This window comes from Colias croceus, chromosome 11, assembly GCF_905220415.1.
Source record: "Colias croceus chromosome 11, ilColCroc2.1".
Classification (NCBI taxonomy): Eukaryota; Metazoa; Arthropoda; class Insecta; order Lepidoptera; family Pieridae; genus Colias; species Colias croceus.
In genome coordinates this window covers 6,103,043-6,117,321 of record NC_059547.1, presented here as the reverse complement: position 1 = coordinate 6,117,321, position 14,279 = coordinate 6,103,043, and the positions used below count along the sequence as shown (strand labels likewise).

At 31.8% G+C, this 14,279-nt stretch overlaps 2 protein-coding genes across 2 annotated transcripts in view; one reads left to right on the top strand and one right to left on the bottom strand.

Annotated features, from left to right (window-relative positions):
• The window catches only part of LOC123695340 (protein yellow), a 23,488-nt gene extending 18,132 nt beyond the window's left edge, over nucleotides 1–5,356 (bottom strand). The window contains exon 1 of the mRNA XM_045641166.1: nucleotides 5,223–5,356. The gene's annotated coding sequence lies outside the window, so the exon portion shown is untranslated. The remainder of the gene's footprint in view (nucleotides 1–5,222) is intronic.
• The window catches only part of LOC123695348 (major royal jelly protein 3-like), an 18,799-nt gene extending 4,520 nt beyond the window's left edge, over nucleotides 1–14,279 (top strand). The window contains exons 2-6 of the mRNA XM_045641177.1: nucleotides 7,278–7,461; nucleotides 9,613–9,760; nucleotides 11,117–11,313; nucleotides 12,522–12,745; nucleotides 13,975–14,279. Of these exons, the coding sequence (XP_045497133.1) occupies nucleotides 7,346–7,461; nucleotides 9,613–9,760; nucleotides 11,117–11,313; nucleotides 12,522–12,745; nucleotides 13,975–14,255 (966 nt within the window). The 5' untranslated portion in view covers nucleotides 7,278–7,345 and the 3' untranslated portion in view covers nucleotides 14,256–14,279. The remainder of the gene's footprint in view (nucleotides 1–7,277; nucleotides 7,462–9,612; nucleotides 9,761–11,116; nucleotides 11,314–12,521; nucleotides 12,746–13,974) is intronic.

Below are 14,279 nucleotides of genomic sequence, written 5' to 3'. Positions count from 1 at the left end.
ATTTTCTGTGCATATCGGGTAAGTTTGAGAATCGGCCAAACATCTATTTTTCATATTATGTACCACGGACGAATCCGGGGCGGGTCGCTAGTTTTCGTTATAAAATTGAAAGTGTGACTTGTACCTACCCTTACCCTGTAAGTAATCGTGGATATCCGCAAGAAATATGCTCGCACACTTGAATAAAATCTTTACGTAAAAAATATTTAGTTTTATAATAGGCAGTAGGTAATCTCGAGAACTACTAAAGCGATTTTGAAAAGCTAATACGCTGTTTCTTCTACATGTTGCTGAAACAATTGTAATGAATTTGTGTATTGTTGTTTCATTTATCTAACACCTAATATTTAAATTAACAAACTTGTTTAAATTATGTGCAAGTGTTTTATATGTAGTTAATAAATCAAATTAGTACTTAACAATAATCGCTACCTTGACAACATTACCTTCACCTTCCTACATATATTATTTTAAGAACTGTATATAAATCAATTGAGGAAATTTAAATATATTTGTTAACAATTTCCTTTATTTCGTGTAAGCATGTAATAATAAGCACTACGAATTGTCCTTGCAATTACCAAATAAAATCTACCAATGTTGCACAAAGTCTTCACACCCGTTACTAATATTTCACATATTAACATTTGTTAAGCATAAAATTAATCTATACATATAATAAATCTGTAGAAGGGTCAATTCTGTACATTGAAAATATTGAAAAAATAAATACCAGGGGGTGTTACTGGATCGATACCAAACCCAAATATGTGATTAAAAAAAAATTTGTCTGTCTGTCTGTCTGTCTGTCTGTATGTGAAGGCATCACGTGAAAACTAACGGTTCGATTTCGATGAAACTTGGTATAATAATTATACCTTATTATCCTGGGCGTAAAATAGGATACTTTTTATTCAGGAAAAATAGGTAGAAAAAAATTAATTTTAATTTTTCAGTTTTATCCATAGACGTTGTTCTGTAGAACCGCGAACATACGTTGCGTATTATATTAGGCCTAGCCGTATTTGGGTCCAATAGATATTTATAAGATGTCATTGTCAGAGTTACTCAAAATGGAGAAATAAACCATCCACGCGAAGACCGACATCCGGGCGGACGGAGTCGCGGGCGAAAGCTAGTAGCTAGTAGTACCTATGTAATAAGACTACTAGATGACCTTCACACATATTAAGTGTTTTGTTTAATTGATCATGGCGTGTAATTAATTATCATTACGCGTTCGACGGGGAGCTTAAACAAACTATTAACTATTTTACAAGTGTTTAATAATAGCATAATTAGTGTTGAAAATATTCGAACATAATCCAACAACCTTAACATCGATTTGTTATTACAGTATAGTATCTGTGGTATCTATACCTACATATAATAAATCTGTAGAAGGGTCAATTCTGTACATTGAAAATATTGAAAAAATAAATACCAGGGGGTGTTACTGGATCGATACCAAACCCAAATATGTGTTTAAAAAAAATTTTGTCTGTCTGTCTGTCTGTCTGTCTGTATGTTCAGGCATCATGTGAAAACTAACGGTTCGATTTCGATGAAACTTGGTATAATTATACCTTATTATCCTGGGCGTAAAATAGGATAGGATTATCCATAGACGTTGTTCCGTAGAACCGCGAACACACGTTGCGTATAGGCCTAGCCGTATTTGGGAATTGGGTCCAATAGATATTTATAAGATGTTATTGTCAGAGGTACTCAAAATCGAGAAATAAACCATCCACGCGAAGACCGACATCCGCGCGGACGGAGTCGCGGGCGGAAGCTAGTTAAATACATAAATACCTAGTGCTTGATTTATATTGATTGTAATTAGTTCTCCTTCCTTTTTATCAGTACATACTACATATCCATATTAAAATAACATGTAATTAAATATGTATAAATAACATTTGCGTATTGTTGACAAAAACAATGTTTCTCTCTTTGCTTGATTAACATAGAATAAGTTGAATTAAGTGCTAATAACAACATTTATGTAATAAGAGGATTTTAACTATGCTGTCAGGTTTTCATATTATGTAGAGTTTTAAAACCTCTAGTGAATAAACAGTTTTGAAGCTTGCATAAGCTAAAACATTACACAACATAAATATGCAAATATGATATGATTTACAGGACACTTGTCGGTTTCGGTGATAAAGATATATGAAAGTGAATTTTTTTTAATCAAAAAGTATTTCCTGTACCGCATAACTAAGACAATGTGTCGGAAGAAATAAGTACCTACACATAAATTCATTTTTTGTTGCCATTAAATTCCCACTATTGTATTTAACTTAGGAAGGTACTACAGTACATCGACAACAGTGTGGTCGATGGTACCATAGGGCTTAAAACCTACTGCCCCAATTACATATGAAAACCGTCGAATCGAAACTTTGTGAATAGAGTAGATACAAAAATATATTATTAAAATTAATTTTTATTTTAATGGTTACAAATGCTAATCTCTACGTAGGCATGTCGTAGCACTAAGCTTCAATACTTCTATTCATTTAGCCTACCATCTTTACATGTTACATTTTTAATATCCTACTAGTAGTCCGCCCCGGCTTCGCCCGTGGTACATATTTCGCAATAAAAGGTAGCCTATGTCCTTTCTCGGGTATCAAAATATCTCCATACCAAATTTCTTGCAAACAGGTTCAGTAGTTTAGGCGTGATTGAGTAACAGACAGACAGACAGAGTTACTTTCGCATTTATAATATTAGTATGGATAGTATGGATTTACATTTAATCCAAATTTCATGTACTAATTATACCTGAATACACTCTAATTTACATATTTAATATTTATTGATACCCGTAATGAGTTAGGACACACTCGCATCGACCTAGGCATTGTTATATTCCGTGAGACAATTCACGCTATTGGGCACCAAAAAACGCCTGAGAACTATAACAATGTTCATGAAAATATCTTTTTTTTTAAGATTCTCACAACGTTTAACGTTCTTAATTGCAAAATTAGTTAATTGAAGCTATGAAATATACGTTAAAATTACAAAACTGCAGTTTATGATTTTAATTAAACTTTATGAAATTGTTATAAAATTCATGCACATCAATTTTTTGGAAAAATAAAAATCTTAACGTGGTAGTATCATAAGAATTGAATGACCCATTTTTCAACCGATTTCGAGAAAGAGAAGGAAGTTTATAATTTGATTGTATTTTTTGGATTTGTTTTTAACTTTCGAATCGAATTTGATGATTCATTATTTTTATAAATAAAAATTTGTCTTTTTCTAAATTATGAAGGGATTGAAGGTAAGGTTTTTTGTTTAAAATAATATTTATTAAATACATATGTGTATCAGTTTAAATAAGAACAATTCTAGAACAATGAATGGGTCATTGAACTTGAGCCGCGTTCTTCTGTATGCTAATTTTATTTAATGCGTAAAACCGAAAGTGATTCCGATTCTCAAGTAAAAGTTTACGTGAATGACATACTTATTGTTACGTACTAAACATACCTACATGTGCAATTAAATAGATCTGTTTCAACTAACCACACGGTTCTTATTACATTTAATACCATCTATTTCACGGTCATTTGATAATAATCATTCAAGAAAATTAGATTATGAATCAATATACATTATGCAGTGACCTTATAATGTGAGCGTCTGTCTGTATGTGTAACGAAGTATAGGTAAGACCGAATTGAGACAAATTTTTTAGATACAGCTATAATTTGTCATCACGTTTTAAACCCAATGATGCTTGTAGCCTGTAGGGCTCATGTATTATAATGTTTAATACTTATGTAATAATGTATACCATACTCTTCGCCACCCACATGCTACCATTTATGATTAGGTTACTGCAGCTCCCCTTTCACTAGGTAAATATACTTTTTTATTAAACCTCAATAAATGTTACCAATTACGTCGACAGCGCAACATAAACAGAAAATGCAATTCATATCTTATCTTATTTTTTTAGTGTTTTTCATGTACATTAAACAAAACTTAATAAGATACTTTGTCTTTTAATCACGAAAATTTTTTACTCTCCTAACTAATATTTATAAAAACACTAAATAGGTTGTCTGAATAATAATTAATTGTATTATATTTTAATCTATTTTTTCTAACACTTCATTACAAAAAAAATATAATTAGGTACTTATACAAGTTGTATTCTTGGGTGCCAGCAACTTCCAGATTGAGAAATTTGCTCTATTTTCGTATCTTTATATTGCGCTGTATCAGTACACCGTTTTCACAGAATGAAGGCATACTTTCTGAAGGTTAACAGCTTGAACATTGGACTTTCAAACCCTTTTTGGATAATTCTTTACAAGAAATAATGAATTTTAAATATAAAGTAAGTATACTATTAGTGAATAAATTTGAATAAAAACAGAGCGTGTGTGCCGAGCACGCGTGTCAGAAGTGAAACTTTTTTGGCAAGATTCACAGATACCAAAATCGTCGCCTTACTCCATGACGTATCGGTATTGCCATGACACGACATAGAAATTTTACTTCAAAATTTGAGTAGCATATTCTCTAAATTTCTTATACGTTCCATACATCACAATAAATACAATACGTTAACTACAACATCCTTCACTTACATTCCGTATACGCATTGTTCCCTAAATGTTAGTAAACACATAACTGTCTAATTATTTACACAATACTCTATTGTCTATCGTTCTGTAGAGGTATAAGATTATAATTATCTATGATATCGCATGCCTCTATTATTTGTTATCAACATAATAGCTTATTTTAATGAGAACAAACGATTTCAACGCGCGACTTATTTTAAAACCACTTTAATTTTAACATTATTTTTATTTATAGAAAATCTTAATAAATGGTTGCATTAGGCTTTTAATATTTGCATCTTTATTTTATAATTATACTAAATTAATCTTAATCAATAATTAATATATTCAATGAATTTTAAATTAACTTTTAAATTCATATTTTTATTTGTTAGACGAAATAAAGATAGAGCAATGATTAAATTTGGTTAAAAAAACTGAAATTCAAATAGGTAAAAAAATATTTTACTTAACACTATATTTTACTTTATAAATTTATACTTAACACTACTTAAATATTTAAACTTGAAATAAGCACTGTAAACAAATTGAACATAGTATCACGGTTCAAACAATGAATGGGTCCATTATCATAATTGGCTTTAAAAAATAGTATCACTATACCTTTTCACCAATTAGTTGCGATCGTATAGCAGATTGGTTCACACGTGTAAATCCGCGAGCAAGGCAGGGAGGCGCGAGTTTGCCAAGCCCTCACACTCAACACTGAAAATGTACCAGAACGCACGACAACATTATGCGCCCCCCTACGTCAGTTACGGGTTAAAAGTAAAAGTGGTCAATCCTGAAGGCGTGGTCAACTTAACAATTCGATTCAATAAAGCCTATATTACACGACGTGTGTGTCTATCGTGCACTTTTGTTTCATTTTTGACAAGGTTAATTTTAACGCCATTATGCTTTGTATACCCTTGCATAATAGACTTTGAGTCTGAAATAAAATGCATAATAACAATATAGAGAAGTAGTAAATAATTAATTTTTTTCGTTACCCAACCTGATATAAATTATACTCATATAACGCGTACATAGTTTTATGTAACTTCAGCTATTACATACAAAAATTAAGATCTCTAGATGAACGAGTTCGCAATATATTTAATTCCACAACAATTAATTTTGCCGAACATACAAATAAAATTTTGTAACTAGGTCACTGTATGACTAATATAATAATTAAGAATAAGAAGCGAAATTTTTGACACAGGAAATTAACAAGAGCAATAAATATTACATATTTTAAAACAATCTTGTAACAGATGTGCATCTGAAGTAAAATGATAGAAAATTTATAAGGAATCATAAGTCAGAGAGCGGAAAACGGGAAAAGACAGTTTATTGTTACATCGACTGCGTTGTATTCAATTCCGCAACTTCGAATAATATTTCCCATGCTCGATCGTGTTTTTGTGTTCGATCAATAGAATTAACAACTTATGTGATGACAATACCACAGGAAACGAGAGCCCTACCCGCAAATATTTATATAACGTCCCACGTATGCTATTTAGAGCATAACAAATTTGGATCCTTGGCTTTATTATATCAATTTTCAAATCATTATATTAATCGTTTTTACAAAGCACATGACCGTGCTATTTTAAATTCATTAAAGACATATTATGTTTGATTGATTTATATGCTACGAACACTTAACTTTGCTCAATAACAATCAAAATGAATATATAAAAAGATATAGGTTCTATAGGTGATCTAATTTAAATTGAATGTTAGTAAATCAAGACTCCGAAACAGCCGAAGGCAGTATTTTGTAAATGCACTGCACGATATTTCAATTCATGATTTTATCTCAAACTTATAGACATATTGGAAAAAATCATTTCAATTATATATTCGCAATTTTTAAAACAAATTAAATTTATATTTAATAGTTACAAATTCATTTAAATATTATCACTATAACTTTACATAATATGTATTACATATATAATAGGTATAGTCGTAAACTGTTAAAGGACACTAACAGAATATGTAGTGAATACTTATTTAGATATCATAATATCCCTATTATTTTATTTTCCTCTCAAGTATCTGCTTTGAATGCAAACTTGAAACGTGTGATACGAACTTTTTACCTTCCTGTGTGCCTGGCTCCTAAAAACCACTACAAGCTTAACCTAGGCGAAAGGTTACTACTGCGATTTGCGATAAGTCCTGACTTCTAATACTATTATTTTAATTTCAAGGTGGTCATACTGTATAATTTTGGTGATTGGTATAGCTACAGTAACATTGACCTGTCAGTTTAATCAAATGGCCAAGCATTGCAAAAAATGCGAATATAGTGATAAAAAATATTAATCTTAATTACTTATTGTTTTCCTAAAAGAATCGAAGAATAAAATTAGACTTTAGTTTCAAACCTAACAAAAATAAAATATATAATAAAATATATAATAATATGAAGAAAAAATTAGTGTTTTAAATGCTCCAAAAACACATGAATGTGATTCGCGTAACAACAGTTCATCGAATTCTCTTAAAATTAATATGAACCACGGTTAGCAGTATTTCGAAAGAATTTAACTTGCTGATTGATTAACTGACTGATTTAATTTTTTGGACAAGTTAAACAGTTATACGTGATTCTTCTTTTCATGAAGATGTTTTATACGATTATTTTGATAAATTTTGCAGTATGGGTCAATTTTGCTTGGAGTAAAAATCACCCAAATAATATAGTATGGAGCGGTGGCCCATTACATATGAATTGTGAACATGGTGCAGATCTATGGATGAAAAGCAAGTCGTATGAAAAAGATAACATAATTGCAATCAAAGCTGTAAAGTACATGGATGAAATCTTCGTAAGCACGCCCAGGTAATTCGTTTTTTATTTTTCCATGAGTAAGCAACTATAGGTACGTTATAATAATCCTTTGATTAATTCATTCACATCCGGCAATGTCAATATATGTATTTACTTTTCAAAATGTAAATCCGGCTTCCACAATTTTTTAAAGTATTAGTTTGGCATAGGTAGTAGGTACCTAGGTACTCAGATCCAAAAAAGTTTGGTGAAACATTCATATCTTTGTGTAGACTGTAGATATCTTTGTCGATTTTTTATTATAAGTAGTACCTAATTAATGTTATTAAAACTGTTGTAATTGACATTATCTCGACCCGACTTCGACATAGCTCCATTGCATAAATGCCGTACAAAGTAAAAAAATAATTGCATTTTTGCGTTCACTGTCACTATGCGACCCTACTTATAAGCAACGCACAATGCAACTCATGCATAAAAACTACTTCCTTATTTCGTGTCTGAGTTATCAAAGCACTACCAGTAGTTAAAGCATTAGGTATATCCGCCATAAAGTCGGTCGCCAGTATATTCTAAAATCCACTATTAAGAGTTGTTACAAATTCATCGTATAAGCTATTAAATTTACTTAAAATGTAAAGGATGGTATGTTCTAGCTTCTGATATATTGATCTTACTCTCTTATTGATTGTGAAATCTTCATGATACTTTCCATTGACTTAATAAATGCGGGTAGAAATAACATCAACATACATAATGTGGATCATTGAATATAAAGTTACTAAAAATAAAACAATTGTTTATACATTTCAGTATCGACAACATATTGTTGTTATTATTGGCATACCTAGTTCACTCTAAAAGTTTTGCGTTACTGGCCACCCATAAATGTTTGAATTTCGAATGTTATTTTTTTTTAACATATGAAGTCTCATTAGTAGAAGAAAAAAAAATTTTGGCGGGAAGCGCTTGTCAATTGTTTTTTATCCCAAGTTGAAGTTCGTTGTCCGTAGCAAAAATGGAACTTACACGAAAAGATTTTAGGGCGATGATTTTTTATGATTTTAAAAGTTCGCTTTCTCCACAAGATTGCACTGCTCGCCTTCAAAATGCTTTTGGGAGGGAAGCACCACATTTGAGCACTGTAAGGCGTTGGTATGCTGAATTTCATCGCGGCCGTGTTTCTCTCTATGATGAAATTCGTGAAGGTCGACCCACAACTGCGATCACGGAGAAAAATTTGGCTACCGTCAGACAACTAATTGAAGAAAATCGCCGTATCACTTATGAGGAGATTCGAGGACATTTGGGGATTGGTATGAGCCAAATTCGGAAAATTTTACAAGAACATTTAAAAGTTAGGAAGCTTTGTTGTCGGTGGATCCCTCACGAACTCACTCCAGAACAAAAACGGCATCGAGTAGATTGGTGTAAGGAAATGCTATTAAAGTACAATCACGGACGTTCTAATGCTGTGTATGACATCGTGACAGGAGATGAAACATGGATATATTGTTATTCTCCAGAAAAAAAACAGCAATCTTCTGTATGGGTGTTTGAAAGTGACAGCAAACCAACAAAATTGAGGCAGGCGAGAAGCGTCGGCAAACAAATGATTGCGTTTTTTTTCTCCAAGACGGGTCCTGTCTGCACTATCCCACTTGAGCAACAAAAGACCGTTAATGCTGAGTGGTACACCACTATTTGTTTGCCCAATGTCTTTGAAAAAATAAGGGAAAAACGACCTAGATGTCGCATCTTGTTGCACCATGACAATGCTTCGGCGCACACCGCGAAGAAAACAAAGTCATTTTTGGCTTCTGAAAACATAGCGCTCGTGACCCATCCAGCACACAGTCCTGACCTAGCACCGTGCGATTTCTTTGTATTCCCAAAAATTAAAGATTTAATGAGAGGTTCGACATTTACGGGGCCAGAAGAGGCAGTGATTGCTTTCAAACATCATGTAGAAAACATACCATCGGACCAATGGTCCTCATGTTTCCAGAAATGGTTTGAACGAATGAAAAAGTGTTTAAAATGTAACGGAGAATACTTTGAAAAGCAGTAAATATAATATTATAAAAATAAATTGTTTTATTTATAAATTACGCAAAACTTTCAGAGTGGCCCACGTATTATGTATCTTTATAAAAAGGTCTTGAAAGTTAATTATTATTAAAAGAATATTCTTTAACACAGGTTAAAGCCTGGTGTTTTGGCGGGTGTATGGCTCTTGATTCAAGCAAATAAGGGGGTCGAATTGCAACCATTCCCGGAATTACGTTCGCACCATATTGCTGACTGTAGAGCTTTACAAAACGTCATCGACATGCATTTAGATAATTTAGTAAGTATTTTTATCATGGAAGAAAAGAAGGGTGTAAATTTTTAAACAAACGTCGTGTATATTGGAGTAGATTAAGTTTGTAGAAATAGAATGCATACTAATGTAGAGATCTCCTTCAACAATAGTAAACAATAGTAACCTGCATTCATTTATATTTTGTTATGTGTTTCGTTTTCGTAGTAGACGGTGATAAGAAAATTTTAACTATCTTGCTTATTACAAATTTCAGGTATTCAGGTATTCTTATACAACTTATAGTTTTATATTATGTGTGCAAACTCACTCGTCTAGAAAAAATCTAAAATTTTTTGCGATAATATTCAAAATAATAAAAGAACTAGAGTGGAAAGGCGTTTGCCATCTCAGTGAAACACGGAAAAGATTAAAATCGATGTTCAATTTAATATATTGTACTTATATAAATTCGTGGACTTAAATTTATTGCAATTCTCGTTACACGTCTTACCAACACATGTTACGCTTACAGCTATGCACATATTATTTCCAAAACAACTATCTACCACATCTTTTCATATTATCGAAATGGTCTGTAAACATAATTCTGTATCAGAGTGTATCAGTATGTCCTGCTTTAGTAATTGTGTCAGACATTATGCAACTCATTCTGAAGGTTGTTACTTTTAAATGAAAGTCAAAAATGAGTACTCAATACTTATTCAAAGCCGTATAAAAAAACTGAAAATTATTCAAGTTTTACAATTCAAAACTTAGTAAATTTTTAATTGTAATTTTAACATTTGCTTTTTATTAAATAATTAAGTCTTTTGTTTTGCCTATAATAAAAATAATATAATATAGTCTATATTTTTTTAAATCTGCCGAGCGATATCATGGTTAAATCGTTATTAGTTAACAAAACATCTAATGCTTCCTTTCTCATGGAAGTATCGGCATACATTTTATTTATATATGAACGAGAAGTAAAAGATTAATGTAGAGCCAATCTCAAAGATCGAAAACAAAGTATTAAAAGCTCAGGTAAGAATTAATTATTAGCTAGTGAGCTTTATCAAATTCTATCATTCTTATTTTATAAATAAATAAACGAAAATTACCACATTCTTGTTGTTTATTTTACGATTGTTGATAAAATGAGAAAAAATGTATAAGATTTCCAGCTTGTTACTCCAACATCAAGTTCATAAAGTCAAAAAGAAATGTTTTGTTAGTAATTAAACTGAAACATTTATAAATAAACAAGCAGATACCATAGATGAAAAGGAAAAAAATATGAAAACTCAATATGAAGTTTAATATATATTTCAATTTTAGGATTTGAAAATTTAATTTTAAATCGTGTTCTATCAATCTAATGTACGTTCTTCTATATTGCAGGGAAATCTATGGGTTCTCGATAGTGGAATCATAGAGACTTTCGTTTCACCCCGCTGCACGTGCCCTCCAAAGATAGTAAGCATTAGCCTGCTGTTGAAGAAACTGACTAAACAAATCGATCTTTCGCATTTAACCGAGCCAACTTCCATGCTACAAAATATCGTCGTCGAATACACCATTGCAGGAAAACCTTTCATGTATGACGTTTTAATACTAACTTAGAATTTCACTACTATTTTTGGCTTCTAGAAGAACGTGTTTGACCGTTATATTGGATTCTTCATTACATATTTGATGTAAGAACTGCTGTTATTCGACTTTTTTAACTCTTTTAATTATCGACTTCCCTATAGGTAATGTTTACATAATGTGAAAACTCTAATTACGTTCGGTAGAAGGTTGCTTTTACCTTGAATGTGTTTTGAGTAACTGCTCTAACTAACGATATACCTACCTACCTAGTTAACGCGATGACAAGTTCCTGCCTCCGGTAACGCTATTAACTATGCTTAACGCGTAAGTGGTCTGGAATTTCATAAGTTGACTCTATTATTAACGGTCCATAATATTCTAAATAAATTCTAATTCTAAATTCTTCTAATTCCGCCGCAATAGTACCTACGGTTAAGAACAAAATATTAAATAAAAAAATAGTCAGGTAAGACGAATACATACTAATACTACTAATGTAATTGAGCATAATATCAGGAACAAGAATTTTGTTTGTAACAAATTCTTCTCGAATCGATTAATCCGTTTGGGCGCTACGATACGATATCCGGACTAACAGTTACTAAACAATTTATTTCTACATGACATGACAAAACGCAATACTGGTGTAAATCTATTGCAGGGCTTAAAATCAATGCACGTTATAGGTAGGTATATTATGAACCAGTTTTATAGGTCTGGTCACTTTTATATTAGGTACCTGCTAACATAAACATGCTCACACAGGAAATACTTGGAATATACCGCCGTCCTCAAGAGCATTGGTGCGAATCACTAGAATAATTTTAAGTGAGTGAAAGTACTTTGCCTGCGCTGCTATTGTCTTCACCGCTTTGTTATTGATTCTCCTGGGTCAAAACTCTTATGGTAGATTTATTCATAAAGGAGTATCCCAAGACATTGATAGCGTTCCACGTATTTCATTCTTATTTATTTTCTCTTGTATGTAGGTAGGTGAACAAAGGCAAATATATTGCCATCGAGTTACAAAATTCTAAAAGTTTGATCGAAAACATTATAAAATAACATAGACGTAGATCAATCGAAAAACTTTATGACTTGAAAGGATCCATAACCTTTTACTTTACTATTAGTCGAAAATTTAACCGTATTTCAATTACACGAAAGGAAACAATGATGTAATGACCATCAAACTATAATACTGATTATTTAGGTATGTCTCCGATGCGTCTCGAGGTGCAATAATAGTGTACGACGTCGCAAAAGAGTCGGGTTGGCATGTGACTGCATGCTCTGCATCACCTGGAATCCAGCTAGCGCTGGTGAAGCGAGGGCTGGCACAATCCGTTCTAGTGTTGATTAGTCTTAACAGGCCTGGCATTATGGAGCTGGATACTGGAATATTGAAAAGGAAGAACGCTCATTCAACATTACGAGGTAAGCGTAAACCTAACTAACATTTTAAAAGTCAAGTTTTTTAAGTATCAAAAAGCATGTATGTGTGTTGCGTTTTCATGCAAAACAGCTGATCGGTTCTATATGAAATTTGGTTTGGTAGAGATAATAATAGAAGACCTGAAGCTCTAGCTAGTTTTCTAAAATATCTAAATACTAGGTATTGCAAGGTTGCTGTGTTATATATTGTGTAAAGGTATGTATTGAACTATTGAATAAGCTTTGTATTTAAAAAGCTTATGGAGAGAATAAATTATTCCTGATAAGTAGAACGGACTGGGATATCTAGTCTATTGCTCAACAAATTAAATATTAATTAATCATATTGCATAAAATATTATATCGTAATTGGTAGAGTCTAGAACTTTTGAAATTAATACATTGTGATACCTACTTACAAAGACAAACCGGTAGACAAGGTTTTTGTTTAGACACTGTATAGATAAGTGACTTTGTAAGTTATAGACACTAAACATTTGGGACTATTACTTATTATAGAGGAAGATGAATAATGATAAGTTAAGAGTAATTTGATTATTTTATGTACGTCCTATATAATAGTTTATAATCTTTATTAAATAATATTTTTATTATCTTTGTATAACATTATTATTTATTTATCCTTGCGTATACTTTCTACCAACCTACCTCCTATTTCTAGTTTATTATTTATCCTTCTATCAGTTGGTTGCCTGGAAGAGATCACTCTTGAGTGATAAGGCCGCCTTCTGTGCTGTTTTTCTTTTAGAATAAGTTTTGTTTGTATTGTATGTATTTTGGCAGCACAATAAAGAGTATAAATAAATAAATAAATAAATAGTAAGTTGTAATAACACTGAAAAATAATGTTGGTGAAGTCAAGTTCATCTAAATGTGTAAATTCACTGTAGTTAAATTGATGTGAATAACGATGAAAGACTTTTATTAGTCTATCCTTAGAGTCTATCTTTAACACAATATATTTAATTAACCGACTTGTAAATGGCACATGTCATACAGTTATAATTTGTATATGAGAATGTATCGATATTTCCTTTCACATTTCGTTAAAAAGGATGCAAACGATTAATTGCCATTTAAACATTGATTATATTAATATGACATTCACAAAGCTATCGATTGTAATCTTTTACACCTATTTAACATCCTTTATTACTTCAATACTTCCTCTTGTAAAATAATCGCAACATATTAATTGATTATTATTTCAGTGTTCGGGGAGCATACGAAACCGGTGGTATTGTTAGGCTTTCACGCACACCACGTATATTTGCGACACACGGATTGCACAGATGTACTCTCCTGGGATACTCGCCTCATGTATAATTCATCACACTTGACGGATATCCATTCAGCAGGGCCACGACTTGTGCCTACGTCAGTCACTGCCGATCATAAACGCAATTTATTGATATTGGATTCAAACTATGGCGACGCAGTTCAAAGCAATGTTCCTGCGTATCATAGAATTACCTTTGTAAGTCAGCCTTAGAACTGCAATAAATTGGAATATTAA